This window comes from Ctenopharyngodon idella, chromosome 3 (genome assembly GCF_019924925.1).
Source record: "Ctenopharyngodon idella isolate HZGC_01 chromosome 3, HZGC01, whole genome shotgun sequence".
In the NCBI taxonomy this organism is placed as follows: domain Eukaryota; kingdom Metazoa; phylum Chordata; class Actinopteri; order Cypriniformes; family Xenocyprididae; genus Ctenopharyngodon; species Ctenopharyngodon idella.
In genome coordinates this window covers 34,483,283-34,507,905 of record NC_067222.1, presented here as the reverse complement: position 1 = coordinate 34,507,905, position 24,623 = coordinate 34,483,283, and the positions used below count along the sequence as shown (strand labels likewise).

Here is a 24,623-nt window from a genome sequence, read left to right as displayed (position 1 = left end):
CAAACGGTTCAAGGTCCAAATGACAGTTCCAGTGCAGCTTTAAAGGGCTTTAAACCATACCAGACGAAGAATAAGGGTCTTATCTAGCGAAACGATCGGTCATTTTCGAAAAAAATACAACTGTATATGCTTTATATAAACAAACGTTCGCCTTCTAAGTGCCTCCGCCAAAACCGCATTTCTGTATTCTCCAAAAAATTTACGCTGTATGTCCTACGCCTTCCCTATTCAACTTACAGAAAAAATGTAACTGGGCTGCGTTCGTTCCGTAAGTTGAATAGGGAAGGCGTAGGCTTTTTGGAGAATACGGAAATGCGGTTTTGGCGGAGGCACTTAGAAGGCGAACGTTTGTTTATAATAAAGCATATACAGTTGTATTTTTTTTTTGAAAATGACCGATCGTTTCGCTAGATAAGACCATTTTTCATCGTCTGGTATCGTTTAAAGCCCTTTGAAGCTACACTGAAACTGTCATTTGGACCTTGAACCGTTTGGTGTCCATTGAAGTCCATTATATGGAGAATAATCCTGGAATGTTTTCATCAAAAACCTTAATTTTTTTTCGACTGAAGAAAGTAAGACATGGACATCTTGGATGACATGAGGGTGAGTAAATTATCAGCAAAAGTTTATTTAAAAGTGAACTAATCCTTTAAGTGTCTCCCCGGCTTAACGTGACCAGAATTCTAAAAGTTCCTATTCACATCCAGGTATAATTTCAAAATAAATAAATAAATAAAAAATTAACAGATTTCCATCTGTACCTGAAATGAAACCCACACTAGCTCAGAAGCACACATACCTCTAAGCTCTGGACTGGACTAATCCATCTACACAACAAAGAAACAGCAACAATCTCACATGCACAAACATATAAACATGCTGCATGCCCGTGGAATAGAGAAGAGGGGGGTGGGGAGATCCTCTTTTCTCTTTCTCTTCCATCTGACTGTGAGTGAATGAGTGCTCAGGCTTTCAGAGCTGCTCAAGTGAACACAATAATCTAAAGAGAAAAAAGACACAGAGGGTGGGAGGGGGGAGAGATGCCCACTGGAGGCAACACGGACCCCAAGTGTCTTACAACGCCCACCTGCTTCTGTCTCTGGTGACATAATGACAGCAGAGAGAGAGAGAGACTAGCTGGGGGATACAGTCCTGGATGAACGGAGGAGAGAAGGGGAGGAGATAGCAGGGGAGGGAGGATGGAAAGGGGAGGGGGTTTGTGTATGTGTGTGGAAGAGAGAGACAGAAAGAGAAGCGACAGACGGCAGGGGCGGCAGCCGGAGGAAGAGTCACAGCGAAAGGATCAGTAAGGCAATCGTCTGGGAACGACAGATCCAGAAACACAGAAAACAGAGGGGAAGACGGAGCCAGAGGTAGGCTGCTCCTTTTTGTTACGTTCATTTGCTTCATCATACCGGAGCTGAACACAAAGCAAGGCCCAGCATGCACTGCACGAGATCATGCGTGCGATTGTATGTGTGTGTTTTGGTGATTATCTTATGTAGAGGGGCTTTTTTTCTCTCTGAGCCAATCAGTGGCATATGTGCAAATCAGCACTGCACTGCAGATGGAGGAAGAGAGAGATTCAGAGGAAGAGAAAGACTGTAATGGAGAGAGAGAGAGAGAGTGTGTAAGGATGCATTAGGCATCTGAGCAGAGAGAAAGAGAAAGTACTGATGCTTTCACAACACTGCTGAGGAAAACGTGTCCACCTGTTTCTGTTATTATTAGTAAGAGTCCATCTATTTGTTCATTGTTTGTCTAAGGTGCACGTGTTCCTGTATGTGTTGCACATGGCAATGCAACAATGTAAGTGAAACAGAATTAGGTCACTGTGAGTTGAATTCTAATGGTCTGGATCTGTTTGGAGGTGGATGCAGGGTTAAAGAACCGCTATTTGTGCCAGAATGCTATAACATGTTTTAGTTTGTTTCATGCCAACAGGCAGTTGAACTATTAATGAAGTTGCTCTTGCAAAATAACTATTCTAACAAGAGTGCAGCCTCCAGGCAACTTATATTCCTCTCAGATGAATGAAATTTTTGAAGAGGGTCCAGGAAAACACTCAAACTGATGTCTTGCTGTCTTTTTAATCTCTAACAAAAGGAGCTTCTGTTGTGATGGCTGACCTTTCACCCCTAGGGTCAGATTGTTATTCATTAATCTCATTTGGCTCAATGAAATCTCCCACTATATGTCATAAACATGCACCATCTTCAGAGGCCCTAAAGACTTTAAAAGTAAGAATAAGGACTCACTTGTTTCCATATTGTTCTAGATCAGTGCTTCAGTATAATGATTCAGTTATATTATAAAAAAAATAATTAATCCTTAGTTTAAATGCTAAAAACTCATACAATCAATTTAAATCTGATTCATTTTCCCCTTTATAATAACACTCACTGTTAATAAAAGACTGTTAAAAAAATGTTAATTAATTACTAGCTACTAATTACATCTTCAACAGTGTAATTCCAATACTGTACTAATTACTCTCTCAAAAAAGTATTGCATTACTTATTACTAATTATTTTCTAAATCCCATTTCAATACAAGGAAAGACACAAAACTGCTCTTTTAATCCTTTAAAATAAATAACATAAAATTGCATAAATTATTACTGAGCTGACCAAAGTATTTAAAGGGAGAAGGTTACATTTTATCATTAGATGTTACATTTTGAAGTTAGATCCACTATTGTTTTGTAAAGAACTGTTCTATAATATATACAGTATTTAGTGCAATTAAATCAAAAGTAACTGGATTTAAATTACAGAAAAATTAAGTGCAATACGTTACTTTTTAAGGGAAAAGTACTTAAATTACAGCAGTTAATTACTTAGTAATGCATTACACCCAACACTGCTGATAACAAGCAGCGTTGTCATAATTACAGCAGAAATACAAGAGGAAATACTGCAATATTCAAATATTGCATTGGACAATGGGGGGGCTTTTAGTTAAAAAGGCTGAGAACTATTGTTCAAGATATCATTTAGTTAAAAAAAAAAAGGATGATTTTTATTTTTATCTTAAAGTGTCCAGGTCAAAATGTGATGCTTTATTCTCAGACCTCACATTGCCTGCCCAGATTCATCACCAGCACTGGATCAAAATTCATCCTGAGGGAAATAAAAACTCTACAATCATGTACATGCTTTTATCTCTGTCTGTGAAAACCTATCCATTTCTTAGATAACCTGATTGAAACATCTTGCCACCATTATAACAGTTTAAAGGAGCAGTATCCCACCTGTCCTTAGACAACAGGCACTATCCTGCCAAGCAGCTCTCCACCTGCTTTCAGCTGTGTAAGCAACCATTCATTATGATTATTTGTAATAACCTTCCCATCAGTCACCAGGCACCATCAATGAAATTAAATTGTATTTTATGTCACGTGTGTGTTAGTTCATGCTAGTGTTTTCCTGAACTTTAACAAAATTCACTTTTCAGGGAAATTAACGTACAGTATAAAACAGGGAATGGGTAATGTATTTTACATTGAGAAAATTACAAAATGTTAATGAAAAGCAACATTCACTTAATTACATTAAATGTGTTTTATACATCCTTAAAGTTTTTAACAACCATACTGGATTTGACGGTCTGAAATTCAGCACGCATCTGCGAGAATTAGGAAGGCCAAACAGATGTACTATCTGTGTGACCTAAACAGACTTTCAAAGCCAATAAGGTTGCAGAGAGGTCTTTGAGAGTTTGTGTGCGTGTGTGTGTCTGTTTGTGCCTTTCTTATATCCAAGCCAAAAAACGAAAAGGGCTCTAAGCTGTTCTGGACAGAAATAGCACACATGATGATGACGTGTTCGTGCATTTATGCCAAAACTCATATTTATCTTTTTAGGTGAACAAGCCATACAACACAAACATTACACTTATACTTAACCAGACATTATTTTTGATAAAATACAGTAAGTGCTGTATTACAGTTATATAGCAATGCTTAACTATACAGTACCATTTATATGAAAATAAATACTTTTATTCAGTAAAAACACATTAAACTGGTATTCCTTTGATGATATACTATATATTTATAAAGTCTCTAACAATAAAACCCTTTTTTTCCTCTCAATACTAGCTACACACACACACACACACACACCTTTAAAAACACATCTCATTCCCCTGTGTATTGCTTCCACAAAGCTTTTGCCAATTATATCATTACCAGAACAGCATAAAGTGGGAATGACATCATCCTTCAGAGCAAAAGTGATTGTGGATTCCTGTCTGTGGTAGTCATGACTGGATTATTAGTTTATATCTCACAGTCACTGTTCTGATATTGCTGAGAATTGAATGCAGTTTTATAGTATTATATGTGCCTGCAGCTATCTTATCAGCCCCTATTTATATATACATAAATACAGTACATCTGTGATTTGCCATATCCTTATGTATACTCTGCAATCATATAGCTTGTTGGATGCAGTTGTTTGTTGTTGTTGTTTTTTCCCCAACAGACACACCAGGAAGTGCATACGATGTTATATTGTGTCACTACATGGAACAGTCACAGATTTCCATCTAATTATTTTCACAAGGGTGATGCAGGATTGGTGGCTTGGTTTGCTTTTAGCCAGCTAAATAAGTATGAGTGTGTTCACAATGAGCACATTGCTCAGTCTTGACATGTCCATCTGCATCAGCATTCATTCTAGACTGTCAGCAGGTAAGCTTCACTGTAGCTCATTTCTAACTGGTTCAACTGATAAATCTCACCCCATGTTACAACACTGCTTACGCTGAGTGTTACGAGGAAGAAAAACTGCAGTAGAGTTTCTATTTTTTGTCTCTCGTCTCTTTTCTAGATGGATCAGTGCTTGTGGAAATGCTATTTCTGTTTCACTGGGCACTGTGAAAGTATGGCACGTCTGAATTTCTTTGGGAGAGTGTTTGTGAGGGAGAAAGAGTGCAAAAGAGGAAGTTGTGACAGCACTCTGAGCTTTGTGTTCATGCTGTGGCCTCTCAGCACCCACAGAAGAGCATCACTCATCTCTTCCAGTCACGCTCTCTCCTCTATTCTAGCACTTTATCATGGCTGAATATCCATTAATCTTATCAAGGCAATGCACACTCAGTAGAACTATATGAAGTTTCAAGCTTAAAAGTGATGGAATATTGATGTACCGATCCACTACAGGTATTTAAACAGATTACTAGAGCCTTGAAGAAACCAGCAAGAGAGATAGATGGTAGATGAATCATACATTGAAAATACATAAATGATTTTGTAGATTAAAGATAAAACAAAGAAAAAAATAACACATGATTTGGTTATTATAAAAAAACGAGCCATTGGTGTCATGGTCCTATCACCTTTGTGAGTTTGTTTCTGGTCAGCGGTGATGAGATTGTGACATCCCTGTTATGTTTTTATGTTTTGAGTGTTCAGGGCATGGTGTCTGGATCCTCACACTCCGGTCTAGTTCAATTTCGATATTTGGTGTCTGGATTCTGACATCCATGCATCGTAAACATTTCTGTTGGAGAACATGTCTTTTGTTTGTTTTTGCATGTGCTCTTCTGTCCTTTTTACATTTATCTTTACATTTTTATGTTTATCTACAGTCAACTCCAGCATTATTGACACCCTTGTTAAAATATGATCAAGGGGGGCTTTGAAAACAAGTCAATATTGTTTATCCTTTTTTATTTTTCATTAAAAAAAATCACACAATTCTTACCTATCATTGAAGTAAAACAATGGAAAGTGGGGGGAAATCTCTTTATGAAATAAATGTTTTTCTCTAGTTCACGTTGGCCACAATTATTGGCACCCAAATATTGCAACGTCCTTTTCCCAAGATAACAGCTCTGAGTCTTCTTCTGTAATGCCTGATGAGTTTGGAGAACACCTGAGAAGATATCAGAGACCATTCAGAAGATAATAGTGTCATTATTCATCTTAATTTAGTTTAATGTTGTTTCAACTCAGTTCAGTTATTGTGGCAATGTTACAAAGTTCATAAATTATGAAAGTTCAATTCAGCAATAAGCAGTTCTAGTTCTAGAATATATTTTTACTAATTTATTGCAACAAAAATCTGTTATAAAATGATATCTTTAATTACACCTCAATAGACTCGCATAGGCTACATCTTTGAACTGGAACGAAAAATGACTTGCGGTTCAGTGAGTGAGTCAATTTTGAACAAATTCACAGCTCTGAACGATTCACAGTTTCATTAAAAAGAACCGGTTCATAAGATCCATTTGTTGGCGAATCGTGCAGTAAACATTGTGTGCGTCTCAATCAGCTCCCTAGTTCAGTAGTGAGGGCACTGATCAGGGAGTCGGCCACATTCATTTACACAATATACTGATTCACGTCCTAGGAAGCTAGGGAGCTGATTGAGACGCAGGGATTGTTTGCGGTAAAAACGGGGACGCAAGATGCCTGTATTGCTTGATTAACCAACGCCACCTCAGGAGATGATATCTGACTAGTGAAAGTTAGTGTTGCAAATGTTTACTTAAAACTACGTAAACTTAAAACTACAATGGAAACTATTGATTTAAAAACACTGTCAGGACTGTGGGGTGCATATACTGCAATAATGGTTACCTCTTTTTTAGGTCAACCCCTTCCTGATCGATGAAAGAAGCCATGCCAGTCCTCTCTGCAGGAGCAGGTACGCTGCACAAATGTATACACCAAAATGAACATACTTATGTATGTACAGTCACATACAGTTAGTCACAATGACGCTTACTGATCTCCTGTTTACTTGTAGGGTTGCATGAGACGCTTGCCCTGCTGACCTCACAGCTGCGTCCAGATGCCAATCACAAAGAGGACATGGTCTTCCTCAAGGATGTCTTCAGTGAGAGGAGTCTCAGCTACCTGATGAAGGTGTGGGTTTTGCATTGAATTCACCTCTTAAATTATTCACAACATACATTATTTACCTTATAGCTTATTTTTAAAGGTATGGCAGCAAATGTGTAAGAAACCAGTCTTTTCCAGTTCCGTATATAGTACATGTGCATTGTGTGTGTCTTTTTTAGATCCATGAGAAGTTGCGTCAATATGAAAGGCAGAGCCCCACCCCAGTTCTCCACAGTGCCTCCACTCTGGCAGAGGACGTAAGTGCTGCAGTCTGTCATATCACATCACCTCAGGCAAGATTAATGGCCTTTTACAATAATATAAGAGACTAGTTTAATGGTATCTGGGAGGACTGAGGGAACCCTAAATTGCTTGACTCAGCAACTTTCTGTGTTACACTTTCTTGAGAAAGTTAATTAAATTGTATAAGAATTTGAATCTCAAAAGTATCCATACACTGAGGACAAATTTGCTCAAAAATGTCCCTTGAAGTTGGCTAAAGAAGAAGACTATATTATTTAAAGATAGCTAGCTTGCTAAATGCTTTGATTTTTGGTCTACCCTTATTGATAGGTGGCAGAAGAGTTGCAAAGTGGACCGATGAGTGTTGAGGAAAAAGAACTTCTACATTTACTGACATCACCTCATCTCAAGGTACAAACAACAGATTCATTGTTAGACCATCATTAAAACTGTTGGCCAGAAACAAAATGTAGTTGTTCATATTCCTCCTACTTGTTAGGCGGTTTTGTCAGTTCATGACACAGTGGCGCAGAAGAATTTTGACCCTGTGCTGCCTCCTCTTCCCGACGACTTTGAGGATGAACTAGATGAGGACTCTGTCAAGATCGTCCGCCTAGTTAAAAACAAAGAGCCACTGGTGAGAAAAATAAACAATGCCAGTTGCACGCATACAGTGACCCTGAAAGTGTGACAGTGACACTTGAAGCTGTGTGTTTTTAGTATTATTTACATACTATTATAGTATTTATTCTTTTGTTTATATATATATATATATTTTTTTTTTTTTTTTTTTAGTTTTAGTAATGTAAACTAAATATTTATGTGCTTTTGTCATTTGGATTATTTTTTTGTTTATTTCTATTTGGTTTCATTTTTATTTCAATTTAGTTTTAGTAATTTTAGTTGTTAAACTTAATTTATTTCAGGTAGTTGCCAAGGTAGCATTTTTAATTAGTGTTTTTTTCTACAAGTTTTCCATCTAAAATGTATATTTTATTTTATTTCAGCTTTATTTCAATTATGGAAAATGGTTTTTAATGGTTAGTTTTAGTTAACAAACAACAACTGACCTGAACAACACATAAGAAAGCAAAAGAAGCAAATAATAATAGTAATAATAAATCATACACTATAAGTGTGACTAAAAAATCCTAATACACTTTTTGGGGTCAGAAGAGATTCAAGAAAATTTAATCTGTCGTCACCATCAATATTTAGGTCATTATAGTTTGGTGTTTCTTTGCAGTTGAACCTTCTCTTTGTCTCTCTCTGTCTCTCAGGGTGCCACTATTCGGCGGGATGAATCCACGGGGGCCGTGATTGTGGCTCGGATCATGAAGGGAGGGGCTGCAGACAGGAGTGGTGAGTGACACTTCAAAGAATTTGTCTTTAATCTTGAGGTCTCATTTTACTTCATGCTGGAATCCATAATTATGGTGATTCAAAGCTATTTTACCAAATATACTCCTGAAATGTGTTTTATCTTTTTCAATTACCATTGAGTATATCAATGGAAAACCACTGTAGTCTTCAGAGGTTCTGTATTCATCTCTAAACGCATTGAAGTGTCTAAATATCCCTGCACCTCTACTGAGTGTGCTATACTGTATATGCTTATTTTCACCTCTGTGATGGGCACTGGGCGGCATGTCTGCTGCAATGGCCCATCTGTGTGGTCAAAGTGGGTCTCCAAGGACCCAATCAAGAGAATCAAACAGACTCACTAACCACCTGACCACAGCTGTTGCCATGGGAATATAATCCATATAAGCTGTGTGTATGTGTGGTGAGAATGATCTTGGTCATTAAAAATTCATCGAACTATGCCTATAAAGTGGATTGTGGATCAAACACAGTGGGTTCAGCTTGAACATGTAGTAGTGAATCTGTAAATCAGGAATCCTTCCTCTCTTCACAGGTCTGGTGCATGTCGGTGATGAACTGAGAGAAGTCAACGGCAGCTCTGTAATGCACAAGAGACCAGATGAGATCAGTCAACTACTGGTAAGGAGGACCTCCTGAACTCCTACCACATTCATTTGGTACAATTAATAATAATAATAATAATCAATTTTGAAAAACAAACAAAACAATGAAACATAAATTAACAACACATGCTTCCTGTCATCAAAGCATTTCTAGCTTGACACAAAGTCTTAAAGGTATAGGTAGAAACCCTCCACCTTCCCCAGCTCCACCTGTATAGATCTGCTATGGGTCATTTTATATATGCTATTTGCACAGCAGCAGTATGTCTTGCATACGCACAACAGTGTATGTATTAGCAGTAGCAAGTTACTGTACATACTCTGCAGCAGAAACAATAATCTACAACTACAGCAAAAATCAACAGCAGCGTCAATTCAGCGGCAGCAGCGTAGCAGATCTATTCCACCAAGACCAAACACATTAACATTGTCATATCCATTACCATGTTAAAATCTTCAGAGAGTTCACATGATAGAATTGTAAATAATTAAGTTAATTAACATATCATGTAATTAATTTGATTAGCCTGTTTATTAGGACTGTCTCAATTGATTAATTACCACAATCATTCCCGTTTATTGTCATAATAACAGAATAATTTGAGCAGTTTTCTCTTTCTTAGTCTCAATCACAAGGCTCTATCACACTGAAGATCATCCCAGCAATCAAAGAGGAGGACAAGCTGAAAGAGAGCAAGGTGATTGACTGTAAAACAGCATGAAACCTTGTAATTTAACAGTAATCAGCACAGCATCTCTCCAGTATTTTTGTCTTATCCACTGAGTTTGTGTCTTCTTCAGGTCTACATGCGGGCACTGTTTGATTACACTCCATTGGAGGACAAAGCCACGCCGTGTCAGGAGGCAGGGCTTCCGTTTAAACGTGGAGACGTCCTGCAGGTGGTCAGTCAGGATGATCAGACGTGGTGGCAGGCCAAGAGAGTGGGAGATTGCAGCCTACGTGCAGGACTCATCCCATCCAAACAGTTTCAGGAGAGGTGGGACAAATCATCCATAAAACACACACCCTACTACCTCAGAGATGTTTCGTTTGTATGAAATTAGGGGTGTAACGATACCCTCATATCACAATACTGAACTCACGGTACGATATTATTGCGATACTTCAAGACATGGTAAAAGGATAACAATTCATGATTTGAACGCTGAAACAGATTTATTTTAGATAAATATGTTAGCACTCTGTCACTGACTAGATATATATAAAATAATGAAGGCCACATTTACTGGTAACGTAAGACATTTGGCATTATCAGGACCCACAAATATTCCCCCATTGCATTATTATACATTATATTCAACATTATATATAGTAATTTAATGTAGTACTTACACTAAAACTCTGTAGACTTTAATTTTTCCTCACACAGTAATTTTCATTTTGGGTGAACTATACACAATACATATTGTCACTATCCACGATACGATATTGTTGTATTTTTGTATTGCGATATATTGTGACACGATATAAAGTATTGTTACACCTATATGAAACTGCTAAATATTTTAGGAGCCCGACTCAAAAAAATAGCCTAACTAGCAAGATCAACCAGCTTTTTGTAAGAAACTTCTAGCATTTAAATATATTTGTAATTACTCATTTGTAATGATGAAGTTGCTATTTAGTACATTGAAAATATAATTGTAATGATGAACAGACTCAGAAACGAGGGAGAGCTGAACGCAAAGACAAAAACTAACTCAAAATATCAGAGAAACACAGAAAATCAGGCACAGAACTGAAAAAACTGAGCACATCAACAAAACAGCCATCACTGGAAAACACTAGACCAAGAACATAGAAAACACTGGGGTTTAAATACACAAGATAACAAGGGGCTAACAAGAGACAGGTGAGGGTAATTAATCACTATAGTAACAAACAATAGTAACTATTGAGACAATCAAGGGAGCAAAGGAAACGAGGCTTGTTCAAGATGCATCGGCACTATGCAGACCGATCAGTGTATGACGTCAAAGTATCGCGAGAGCAATTGGAGACCAGGCGACTTCTTGTGCTTTTGAATCGCTCTCACTGTACTTTGATGTCATACACTAATCGGTCTGCGCAGTGCCAATGCATCTCGAACAAGCCTAAGGAAAACACAGGAAGTGAAACAGGAACAATAGTAACAGAAACTACACTTCAACATAAGAGTCCTTGAGCACAAAACAGAGGAAAAGAGACCTGAATGTAATAATAATAACTCTAACAGTAATATTTGGTCCCACTTTATATTAAGTGGCCTTAACTACTATGTACTTACATCAAAAAATAAGTACAATGTACTTATTGGGTTCATATTGAATTGCAAAACACTTTTGCTGCTATTGAAGTGGGATACGGGTAAGGTTAGGGAAAGCTTTGGTGGCATGCGTAGGTTTAAGGGTAGGGGTAAGGTGTAAGGGATGAGTCAACAGTGTAATTATAAATGTAATTACAGAAATTAATTACAGATGTAATTACATGCAGGTGTTTTTAAAATATAAGTACAATGTAAAAACATGTATGTACACAATAAGTGCATTGTATCAAATGATTAATTTAAATGTAAGTACATAGTTAAGGCCACTTAATATAAAGTGGGACCTAATATTTCTTTAAAGCATTACAAAAGATTATTAAAACATAATGATTTAAAAAGTATTTTAAAGTAAAACGTTTCATTTGACATTATTACAAAGTGCACTTAAAAGTGTACTTAAGTGTGTTGAGAAGCAGTCATGAATGTACACTTTAGTGGACTTTTATTTCATTAATATTATCTGCAAGTAGTTTTATTTTTAAATATACTTTTAAGATTTGAAGTACACTGTACGTTTAATACAAATTACTTTTTTAAACCAACCTTGACACTTAAACACAAGGTAACTTAGGTTGCTTAAAAACAATTGTCTGTAATATCAGCATGATATGTGTTAAGAGACAGTTGTGTTTCTAAATTACACAACGTTATTGAGAATTTGGTAAATCAGATATAAATGGACAGTGTGGCTGCTGCATCATTGTTAATAGTTACAAATTACATTCAGTCTTTCATAGCTGTGGTTTCCTTAGGCTAAACCAATGAAATTCATTCTAAATTATTCCCCCTATGGGTCTTACCAGAAAGAGATGGGCCAGTCTGTCTTTTTGTCTTTCATCTCAGTGGGGTGTGTTTTGGCTGGATATACTAAGAATAGGATTTCTTCTTTCACCAATGAGTTTGTTTGATCTTGCTCAATAATGTATGATGGCTCTAGTCAGACCAGTATAAAATATATTTGCCAAGGGACTTGATGTTTTTCAGCTGTTTGAAGTTCACCTTATATGGTTTTCCCACAGGCGGTTAGCCTACAGAATAAAAATGGGCACTCTTCAAAACTCCAAGTCTCCCAAAAAAACTGTCTGTGAGTATTACAGTGATTCTTCTTTCCTTACCGAAAACCCCTTCTGTTATTAATCAGTGTTGACTAACGGGAGGCATAATTTGCTGATGTGTGTGCTTGTGTGAAGTGGCCAGGTGATTATTGAGCTCCAACCAAGCGCTTCGTGTTCGCTAATCTAAAGCTGATTAGAGAACAGACACATCTGCAGTTTAGTAACATGCCTCCCCTCTCTCTTTCCCTCGCTCACTCACAGACTCTCATTATGTGTATTATATCTGATCCTCTTCTGCTTTTTCCTTTATTACTGCATCTCTGTGTTGGTCTTCACTGCTGGACTCACTGTTGACCTGCGTGATGTGGGAATGATGTCATTTATGAACAATCTCTGTTAAATAAACTCCAGGGCCAGTGTAGCATTACTTCCCATTCACTGTTAATGAAGTCTGCAGTTTTGACGTCATCATATCTTTTCCTTTTCCTATTACTGCTGACTACAGATGACCAGGGATGTGATAAAGGTGGGTTTCTAGATCCGAGTTCACACATTCACACTCTAATACACACACAACACACACCTATTGGTACCACAGTGATTAGGAAATTAGGCCAGTCTGTCATCTAATCTATTTTAATTCCTGGAAAGAGACTACAACTGCTGTTCTACTGTACACACACACACACACACACATTGGATTTCCATGTTTTATGTTTTACCTGGGGCTATAGTCACCTCATGGGGGTCATGTTGAGATCACATAACCATCCAAATCAGTAACACTTTCGCATATGGAATAAATGAATCTGGCTGACTGTGAACAACACATTTTACAGTGGCATCAGTAATTGGCACCTCTTGCTTTTGCATAATACTACATTAACACTGTTAGGTGTCAGAACAAGACAAGTCCAATATAAACAGCATTTAGGCCAGTACAACAGAAACACAAAATTACTGATTACACCACCTACAAGTATTGCGAGTTTTCTTTTTTTAGATTGTCTATAGCTGTCAGGTGATGTTATACAGTCAAACCAAAAATTATTCAGACATTTTTGATATATTTTTACTAGTGGGTGCAGGACACTATAGTTCATTTATGTAAGTGAGGATAAACTGTGAAAAATTATACCCAAAAATTCTTCATATAGTGGACTACCAGTAAAATTGATGATAAATTTGGGACCAAAAATTATTCAGACACTTTGACCTGACCATATTTTGCTTAAGTGTTATCTGACATAATTAAGATTAATTTTTTCTGACACAGTTTAACTCTTAGATCTTTTCATATTTTATTACCATTTTTTAACTATAGTGAATAAACTGTATTAATGAATGAAATGTTCAAGGTGTCTGAATAAATTTTGGTTTGACTGTATATTCCATTATTTTATTTTTAAATCTCTATCACCTTTTCTCATTGTTTTGTTTTTCAATCTAAGGACCACATTTCCATTTACTGTAGGATATAAACAATCATTGTTTCCTCTGAGTCCCACTCAACCACACAGACAACTCCTAATATTTACACTCTATCACACCATCATTTTCTTCCTGGCAAATAACAAACCCCCTTGGTTGGCCACGGCCGCCACAGTCTGCTGAAATACTTGCTGCCCACCCTCTTGCCTGCCTAATTGTTGAACCTGCTTGTGTAACTGTAGTTCTGCAGCCCTGCTCCCTCTCTCCTGTTCTTCTTTGCTCACTCCCTCTCTCCCTGCTTGCCTCCCTACAGAAGACTGTGACTGTGAGGGCTATTTCAATGGACAGTACATAGGTGAGAACCTGCATGCCCACTCCTGTACCCAGGCAGTGCCTGCTAACTCTGAAATGTACTAACCTTCTGCCTGAGTGAGCATCTATTGCTGCCTACCTCTGTGCCAAGAGCTATGGCCGAGCCCTTGATGAGGGGAGGCCAGATTGGGGGGTATTTGGCAACGTGAAGGGAATTTTAGATCAGTCGAATCTTTCACTGTGAAGAAACCAATTTGCAGTGGTGCATTGATGTTTCTCTGGAAGAGAGACTGGGAAGCGGGCTGCTATTTTTGTTCACACCTTTGATTTCGCATAGTAATAGAGTATGTGAGTGGAGCGGAACGACAGCAATTTCTCCTTAATAATCACTGCCGGGTTTTCCATTTCTCGCTCCTTACTCACTGGTGGGCCTATTTACCCATGGTCATTTCATGTGTTTCCTGTGTTTGGATAGCTATCGATCTCTCAAACCTCTTCAGGAGGTGGTTTTTGATGCATTCCAGATGCAACCTTGTAAATGCATTTGGTTGTTGAAGCCGCATATGTAAATTTTACTCCTCCCAAAATGATAAAAAATAAATGTGTAGATTAGGAATAGGAGTAGCCAGATACCACACCACTACAACGCGCTATCTCCATTGATATGACCTGAATCTTAACACATAGTCATCTTCAATAAAAGTGGCGAAAGCTAAATTCTCTTGCCATTGCTGATTCCGCTCTCTCTTCCCTTGTGGTCTTCAATCTTGAAATCAGCTGATGATAAATAAGTTACTACACATAACCTATCTGTTACTTTTAGTGACGTGAACTTGAATTTGCATTTAGCTCGGGATTTGAAGATCGGATTTATATTCATTTGGCAAGTTCTCACTATTCAGACTTTTTCTCAAAATTGCAAAAATTGTTTATGGCCCGGTTTCACAGACAGGGCTTAGACAAAGCCAGGATTAGGCCTTAGTTCAATTAGGGTATTTAAGTAGCTTTTATAAACGTACCCTAGAAAAAAACATTACTGATGTGCATCTTGAGACAAAACAATGGCACTGACATATTTTAAGATATGTCAGTGCAAGTTGCTTTCAGTTAAAACAGCTCAAACATGCATTTTAGTCTGGGACTAACTTAAGCCTTGTCTGTAAAACCATGGGAAAATCTCAAAATTCTGAGAAATAAAGTCAGAATTACGACTTTTTTCTTGCAATTCGCACTTTATTTATCGCAATTATGAGCTTATAACTCTTATAACTTATAACAATTCTGACTTTTTTCTCATAATTCTGAGATATAAACTCGCAATTAGGAGAAACGGTAAGAATTGCAAGATAAAAATGTGCTAATCTGAAGAGAAAAAAAACAGAATTGTGAGATATAAACTTAAAATTGCGAGAAAAAGTCTGAATTGTGAGATGTCACAATTACCTTTTTTATTCTGTGGCAGAAACAAGCATTGTTTCTTGTCACATTTGTCTGCCATTATTTTTCACAAAAAAATTTGTAATTTTGATCAATACCTTTCCAGTAATACAATTAATATAACATTAATTTTAAATAATATAATTGCAATAATATAAAATTAAATCATTTTTTACGAATGTATAAGCTAAGTATTTTCACCATGGTGAATTCTTGCTCACATGTTAGTGCATTATGTCCATGATGGAGTCGTATTGGAGGGATTGAGAACACCAACACAAAACATTCTTAGCTCTAGGCAAAATCATGCTCCGCAACACTCACATACTCTTTAAAAAAAGAGAGGCAGGGTTTGTCATCCCACTGAGTTAAAAGTGTTAGAAACATGTCTACCATGTTTCAAGTCTCATTAGTTAATGAGCGCTAATTTGAGGAGCTGTTAAGAGAGTGAAGAAAGAGAAGTCATATTCAGTTCATATAGTGTTAGATATTTGATTCACAGGCTATCACACTATTTTCAAAACGTGTAGCAGCTGCAGAAATATTTATGAAGATGTGTCCTTGGGGACGACCAACAGGCTGACAGCTTCTCATCTGCCAGTCTTCACTATCTGACACCAGAAGTCTCTTTCTTACAGTCTGTGAAGATGAGCAAAATTGACAAAATTTAGATTTACGTGACTTTCTGTGGGTGGCGCGAATAAGTATAGCTATGATATTTGAAACACTGGTGCAAATTTTCAATGCAGAAACCTTATTGTTCACCAAGTGGTAATTATGCTGAAATAGTTTGTGATGTGATTATTTAACTTAGTGCAAACACATCTCCTTTTTTATCTACATTATGCTTGTTATAGATTGCTGTTGGCCTGGCAAAATTAACATTGCTCTAAAAAGTTTTTTTTTTTTTTTTTTTTTTTTAATTAATCATGGAAATAGAAACTGATTAAATAATAGAAAGATATGTAACTCTGGATATGCACTATCCTTCAAAAGTTTGGGGTCAAGATATTTTGTAATTAATACTTTTATTCAGCATAGATGCATTAAATTGATCAAAGATGACAGTAAAAACATTTAAAACATTACAACTGATTTCAAAAAAAAAAAAAATCCACAAAAATATTAAGCAGCACAACTGTTTTCAACGTTGATAATAATGAGAAATGTTTATTGAGCAGCAAATCAGCATATTAGAATGATTTCTGAAGGATCATGTGACACTGAATCATGTGACTGAAGTAATGACTGCTGAAAATGTATATTCAAATAAATATTTTAAATTGTAATAATATTTCACAATATTACTATTTACTGTATTTTTAATCAAATAAATGCAGCCTTTTTTAATGTTTCAAAAACATTAAAAAATCTCACCGACCCTAAACTTTTGAACGGTAGTGTATATAGACCAACAACAGGGACAGCATGTGCAAATATGCTATCGTTAGGCAAATATCATTCGTGGTGAGATTTTCCTCTGGCTCAAATGTGACCAAATCTTAGTGTACATTGAAACTAGATGAGAATAATTTACTTTACCTTCCTCCCCTCTGGCAGGTAGTACTTTCCCTTGCCCGATCTCTATGTGAATGTATTCCTCTGCTGCCTTCTGCTTTATTTAGTCCTCCATCCCTAAAAACCCCACCCCTCCAAAACCACTGTCAGGCTGCTGCCCTTCTATTGGACACTCTGCACATTCCACCCTGCACGATTGGCTGTGCACTCACTCACTGAGTCAAGTGTGTGATAGCTAATGTGCATGATGGCAACTCTCAGCCCTTAGCCACTGACCTAGAATCATTTCCATAATCTGATAGCATTAATACTGGGAAGTGCCAAAGATGACAGTGGGAAGGTCTAGAAGTCATATTTACTGACAGCAAGGAATCTGCCTCCACAGAATATTATAAAACATCTGTATAAATTTCAGCAGAACTCAAATATCTGTACATCAACATTCTGCATATCCCTTATTTCCAACTTGACTGTTTCTTAAATATTTTTGATAATTTGTTGTTGCTTTCAGCTGCCATTAAGTGTGCTGCACTCTCCATTTAGCACATTTTACTATATTTAAATCCTATGCTTGCTGCAGATTTTTCCTCACAAATGTTACAGAAATTGTGATGAATTGGGCAGATTCTGAATAGGCCAACTTTTGGGGTAGTGCTGATGCAGAATTCAACTCATGGTCAGTTATAAATGATCTCAGAAGTGAAAGTCTAAACTGATTTTGGGTCAGTTGTTGAAGGCAGAGAGTGGCTTATGCACAAGTGTGAGGTGGTCTAATGCGCATTGTAGTCTCTTCGAAGTGTAATGCAGTGACACCCTCCTGTGGCCAGGTGTTTTCCTGGGAGTTTTACTCAGGTACAGTCCTCGATCTTCCCACACAGCTGCCACCACTAACCTCCATGTCCTGAAATATAACACTTTACAACAATTTTCATGACATCAGCAATACTGCTAGAGGGTGGGGTGAAGATTACAGGAGTTACAATACAGGAGTTTCATTGAAGTTGAAACTAGTTAAGGGACAGTTAGAGGTTAGGCTATGGCTAATCACTGCTTGGTTTAAATATTTTATCATTTGGCAATGTCTTTTTAGTAAGTTGACTACTGAGAATTTCATCAGTTAAATTGAACACTTTTAATTGTCTTTCACATTATTCTGCCATTATAGCTGTAAATACATTAAATATGCACTACTAATCAAAACTTTGGGGTTAGTAAGATTTTACTGCATTAAATCTGTTAAATTGATCAAAATCGAAAGACAAAAATTCTATTTCAAATAAATCCTATATATATATATAGATATACTAGCCTCGAGTACCTTATTGCTTTTATAAAACAGTTACCACACAATACAAATATTAAAGCCAAATATATGTATTAATGCAACTTTCATGAAGTAAACTGTCACTAAAAGCCTTCCTTCCACTGGAAAAAAAATAGTCCTCGACCGTGAACAGCAACAGAAGTTACATTATTATGCCATTAGATGGCGGCAAAGACTGTCTTTACGAGTGTGTCAGTCAGTAGCGAAGACTTTTACATTGAAAAGACTGAATTGTTGTGAACACGGAACAAAACGCAACTGACAAATGCTTTGACTAGCGCTGTCAGTCACGGGAAAACCCGTTAACTGTTAAAAGGACAAGGTGATACATCGGATGTTTAAACACATTTTTTATTATGAACATAGGACTCACCTGAAGGAAAATGCTAAATCTGAATGCAGGTAATAAACTCGCTCACTCGATCTCTTTCTCACAATACTCTTCTATATAATACAGTAATCTTCAATGAACAATATCAATTGAGAACAAACAGTTTACATTGCTAAGAGTGTTTGCTAAGGGTGTTGTGTAGTGATACACAGAACCGTTGGGTGAAGCGGACATAGCCGTGTTGTATCGTGAATATCAGAATCAAGGACAGGAACTAAACGTTTTATAAATATATACTGTATACAACAATGAATTATTATCAATTCCTTGTGAGTGATCCTTCAGAAACCATTCTAATATGATTTGCTGCTCAAGAAACATTTCGTATTATAATACGAAATGTTTCTTGAGCAGCAAATCATATTAGAATGGTTTCTGAAGGATCGTGTGCCTGAAGACTGGAGTGATGATGCTGAAAATTCAGCAGAATTTTTTTGTTATATAGTATTTTATAACAAAAAACAGTCATTTTAAATTGTAATTATATTATACAATATTGTATTTTACATTTGATAGAACAAAAGCAGCCTTGACAGATACTTATTTCAAAAACATATACTCCTACTGACCTCAAACTTTTGAGTGGTATAGTGAAAATACATAAAATGGTTAGTCTTGTAATTTTAAACTCTAAGACATGTAATAAATTATGTTTTCTGATTTTGTGACCTGCTTTCTTGACTCTGTCTCAGCCGGTTTAAGGAGAAGTTTCCGTCTAAGTCGGAAGGACCGTCGTGGTTCTTCAGGAGAGGCCAATGTTACTGACCAGAATGACACAGAGTTCCTGACCTATGAAGAAGTGACACGTTACCAGCAGAGGCCCAATGAGAGACCCCGATTAGTAGTTCTCATTGGTAAGATAATAAAAAACATAACATTTCAACTACAGATCAGTGTTTTGTATACTGTGTATATTGTGCACTGTGTAATTTTGTAATTAGTAATCAGTAAGTATTGTGCACTGTGTAATTTTATATATTGGAGGCACAGTGGTTGTCTAAGTCCTTGCCATTTTACAAAGTAAACAACAGCCTAATCAATATGACCTTGTGCCCTGTTAAACATCATTTTGAATAAGACTTGGAACACATGGCAGCTAGAACAAGGAAATTATGCCATCCATAAACAATTGCCTGTATCAGTAAGATGTTTGCTAACCTGGTTCACTGCATCCCACATTCTGATGATACACTGACCCCTAGTGGCAATAATGATTTCACTCAGCTTCAGAACGTCTCCGTGATCTCAGTCATTTTCTGAAGTATTTTACTTTACTTATTTATTTAAATGTATTAGTTTTGTTTTGTTTGCACCAGTATTATCCAACGGCTTTTTTTCATCTGTAGTCCCTGGACAGAATGTTATTCGTCAACCTAAAACAAAATATGTGGTTAAAAATACACACTAGTTTAAATCGAAATTAACTTGCTGCCTATCTTTGCGCAGGTTCTCTGGGAGCACGCATCAATGAGCTGAAGCAAAAGGTCATTGCAGAAAATCCCCATCGCTACGCCGTGGCTGTGCCTCGTAGGTCTTCATTTCATTTCCTCATTTCCTATTCAGCATAAAAAGAGTTTCCTGATAAATGCAATAGTTACATTATATATATATATATATAGTACACATAGTTCAAACCATTAACGTTCAAACTTAAAAGGGTTTTTAGACATAAAAGTGTTTTTAGACCAGAATATCTTGGCCATACATAATGAAAGTGAAATAGGACTGGGTGCAAAAGCACAAACTGACCACTTTGATGATATTTTTATGGTACATTTGCATCCCTTTTGAAGCTTGAAAGATTCAGTTCCCTTTATAATTGCGGTCTTTGGAATTTTTATTTTTGTATTTTACACAAAGAAAAGTCATACATGTTTGAAAGTACATAAGAGTGAGTAAATGACAGCATCATTTTTCTACTATCCATTTAAACCAAATTACATTTTTGGCTTTCTGTCCTCCATCACAGACACCACACGGCCCAAAAAGAGCCACGAGAAGGAGGGAGTGGAGTACCACTTTGTGACTAAGCAGGCCTTTGATACAGATGCACAGAATAACAAGTGAGTGCTGCGGTGATGTTGTACTGCTGCTCTTCTACTAACATTTGAAAATGTATTATCCTATTGTCATACCCTTACTTAAATTGTTTGTCTGTAGATTTATAGAGTATGGAGAGTATAAGGAGAATCTGTATGGGACCAGTATAGAGGCCATCCGCTCTGTTCAAGCCAAGAACAAGATGTGTCTGGTAGACGTACAGCCTGAGGTAAATTACAGCAGCTTTTGCCTTGGGTGTGATGCAAGAACTACTGTAAACATTATCATTTATAATTTACATGAAAACAGCAAAAATATTCTCTGAGCACCTTAAATTATGCACAAAAGCATATGTCTAATTACATGTTTTGTAGATTTGTACATGTTGTTTTGGTTATATTTACAATGTTCATGCATCACTTAGCCAAAAGGAAGTCTTTCTCCAATGCTGATGTGTACTGACTGGTTTCACCTTCAGGTGGAGCTACTTGCCTATTGCAAAAAGCATTTTAGTTGTGCAAGACCACATGCAGCACTTTACCCCCAATGGCAAGAATCCTTCTTATGGTCATGGCAGGCAATTTACCTTACACTTGCTCTCATGCATTTTTAATGTGAGATTTTACCGCTACTGGCTGAAACTGAACAAGAATTTTATCAGGGAATACAGACCTCATAATTTACTTAATATTTGATTTTGTAAATGGATATCAGAGGATCATTGCAGCTGGGTTAAAACTAGTTTGACTATTTGAAAAAGTCTCTTGGCTGAATTTTCAGCATCATTACTCCAGTCTTCAGTGTCACATGATCCTTCAGAAATCATTCTAATATGCTGATTTGGTGCATTTCTTCTTATTATTAGGATTATTTGATGAATTGAAAGCTCAAAAGAACAACATTTATTTTAAAAAAAATTTTTCTAACATTATAAATGTCTACTGTAATTTTTGACCAATTTAATGCATCCTTGCTGAATATTTCTTTAAAAAAAATATCTATCTGACACCAAAACAGTACTGTGCACATATAGATAGTGTCATTTAACGCTTCACATTACTGTTTTTGTTGTATGTCCTGCCACAGGCTCTGAAGGCCCTGCGGACAGCCGAATTCAAGCCTTATGTCATATTTGTAAAACCACGAATCCCAGAGAGTCGTAGACGCCGCAGTGCCGGCACCTCGCCGGGAGGAGGTGAACATGGCCGAATCACAGTGAGTCTCATCACAGGTTTACATCACTCAGCTCTCAAGAAACCCTGTGGCACTGATCAACAACGATTCTTCCAACCTCTCAAAAATCAGCCTTGAAATTGGGTAATTTAGTAATAATTGCAATAAAATTGCCACGACTGTCTGGCTTTGAAAATCAGTTTGAGGTTTGTCTCACTTGCAGAATTTATGGGAAAATCACAATCTACAGGCACGATATCGCTAGCTTGTTTATTATATATTTTTGCACACATCTTCTGACATCTCTTTCATTTCATTCTCACTATTAATATTCATGCCCTACATTCTCTCATCTCTTCATTTTTCAGGAGGAGGAACTGCAGGAAATGCGTCTGTCTGCGCAGCAGATAGATCAACAATATGGTCATCTAGTAGATCGGGTCCTGATTAAGGAGGACACTGCCAGTGCCTGCACAGAACTACGTAGCATCCTGGAGAGACTGGAGCGGGAGACCTTCTGGGTTCCTATGAGCTGGGTCAAGGCCTAGGACCCCCCGTTAGCTTCATTCCAGACTGTTGACCAACACTTCCACTGAAGGCTTCTTTTCTACCATACGGTGCAGTCGGACTGCACACGTTCTCCTTGGCCTGGCTTCTTTCAGCCATCCACCATCCATAAGGGAATGTAGAGGTCTGCACAAGATGGATTTTTCAATCCCACTCCTGCCCAATCCTGCCCAAAATGTGTTATATTTTATCCCGCTCCCGCCCAAAACGTTCACTTTTTTTTTCCCCGTTTCCGCAAACAAAAGCCCATAGGAAGAGGTCTACATGGATTTTCAGTCCCTGTATGGCTAGATTGAATTCTGTCTTGTTCTGGCTATTTTTTTTTTTTTACAATTTCCACACACAACGCTTCAGATCTCCAGTGACAGACTTGTGCGTGCAGTTATTAAGAGAGAATTATATTTTGCGGGAGCCAAGGAGTCATTTCTTTCTCCCGCTTTCTGCGCACATATCAGCATATCCTGATTTTGCAGAGTTAGATGCGTTATTGGGTCAAAATATTTTGTTGATCCTAGAACAACATTCCTGTCTGAATATTTAGTCCTATGTTTAGTCCCATAAGTTATCCCTAAAATCAGAGGGAAATGATAGGTGAATAACACTGATGTAGAAACACCTAACCCTGGTTGTAAGCCTAAACTTCACATAAACTAAACTTGTCCCTCAAATCTGATTGGTTGATTGGAATGTTGTTCCAGGATTAACAAAGATGTTGATCCAGGAACATGTTGTACTTGGTGAAATCAGGTTCTGCCACATATCAGTATCTTCCCTCCCGCATACACTCAGCAATTCAAAACTTGTCCCGCGCCGCACTCTGTTGCACCGGGTCCCGCAGACCTCTAGGTAAGGCATTAAGAGACTAAAAAGAGGGAAACAGGCCATTGAGGGTGTCTGTCTTAATACAGATTTTGTTTTCAGGCTGGGACATGCAGGCACATAAGCACTTATATTGGCATGAATGATATTTTAATTTATTTTTTAATTACTTTAGTTATTTATTATTTGCCTTGTTGTGTCATAACATTTGTTTATTTGATACTTGATGGCTTCCTTTTAGGTTATTTCAAGAGTTTCAGTAGACTGTAAAGCAATACTTCAGTTATAACCAGATTATATTTTCAGAAAGGCGTTGATATTTAGTATTGAATGTGGAATATGGTTACCATAGAACTCCACATCTGGCCATAGCAAGTGGGAAATTTGCAGATTGAACTGTACATTTTTCTACAACGCACAGTAAGCCTTTCCCACGCACTCCCATGCAGAGACTCATTTAGCAACCGTAACTACTTCAGTTGAAAATCATTTGAAGTTTTAATTTCATAAAGTGTTGCCTATCAGACTTTGTTGTCTAATTTAATCACAGAAATCAGGTTCTTTTTGAAGAGCACGATTGATCAATGTTTCACAGGAAAATATTAAACTCCTGCTGTGCCAACAACTGTCTCAGTGCACCAAGCTTTTCTTCTCAGAGATTTTCTTCATTCGGAGGGTTACGAAATACCACGCCAAAGCACTTACGCTACACATTATCTATGTAAATATGTAACTAAGCTTCCTGGAGTTGAGGTTTGTTAGATGTAGATGAACTGAGACGGTGTTGAGTTGAGACAGTAACACAAAGGCCCCTTATTTTAAACTAGACTTGTTGTAAAGGTTTAAGCGACAGTTCAGCGTGATACGTTACAACTACATTATGAGCTCATGCATCTTTTGCCATTTAACTGTCACATTCACAATTTCTCTAGGACTTTCTACCATTTCCCAACATATCATACAAATCCTCTTGATCCTACCTCACCCTGTTTTTCAACTGAAATCTGTCGCTTTTGTTGTAAGCTGCCATTCTTTGGTGTAAATTCTTAATTGTATGTCATGTACTGGTTGCAAGTAAAAATCAAAACCTGTCAAGAAGTTGGCTGTCTTGAATGTGTGCAAATGTGAATATTATGAAT

The 24,623-nt window shown here is 37.1% G+C and overlaps 1 protein-coding gene and 1 long non-coding RNA gene across 4 annotated transcripts; one reads left to right on the top strand and one right to left on the bottom strand.

Moving 5' to 3' along the window:
* Positions 1 to 1,283: 1,283 nt before the first annotated feature.
* mpp3a (MAGUK p55 scaffold protein 3a) lies at positions 1,284 to 24,582 on the top strand. 3 transcript variants are annotated; one of them, XM_051888671.1, is made up of 19 exons: positions 1,284 to 1,376; positions 6,607 to 6,662; positions 6,765 to 6,883; positions 7,039 to 7,116; positions 7,433 to 7,513; positions 7,602 to 7,739; positions 8,383 to 8,464; positions 9,021 to 9,106; positions 9,714 to 9,788; positions 9,892 to 10,088; positions 12,437 to 12,501; positions 12,978 to 12,998; positions 14,217 to 14,258; positions 19,578 to 19,739; positions 20,332 to 20,412; positions 20,855 to 20,948; positions 21,046 to 21,154; positions 22,012 to 22,140; positions 22,467 to 24,582. In XM_051888671.1, the coding sequence occupies exons 2-19, from the start codon at positions 6,626 to 6,628 to the stop codon at positions 22,644 to 22,646; spliced, it is 1,776 nt and encodes a 591-aa protein (XP_051744631.1). In that variant the 5' UTR covers positions 1,284 to 1,376; positions 6,607 to 6,625; the 3' UTR covers positions 22,647 to 24,582. The 3 variants fall into 3 exon arrangements, with proteins under 3 accessions (XP_051744631.1, XP_051744634.1, XP_051744632.1); XM_051888672.1 differs by lacking the exon at positions 1,284 to 1,376 and adding an exon at positions 3,234 to 3,314; XM_051888674.1 differs by lacking the exons at positions 12,978 to 12,998; positions 14,217 to 14,258.
* Positions 3,338 to 6,860, bottom strand: LOC127509739 (uncharacterized). Its single transcript, XR_007929359.1, has 3 exons — positions 6,759 to 6,860; positions 6,596 to 6,667; positions 3,338 to 5,885 (listed from the first exon to the last, which is right to left on the bottom strand). It is a non-coding gene; the product is annotated as an uncharacterized LOC127509739 (long non-coding RNA).
* Positions 24,583 to 24,623: the final 41 nt, after the last annotated feature.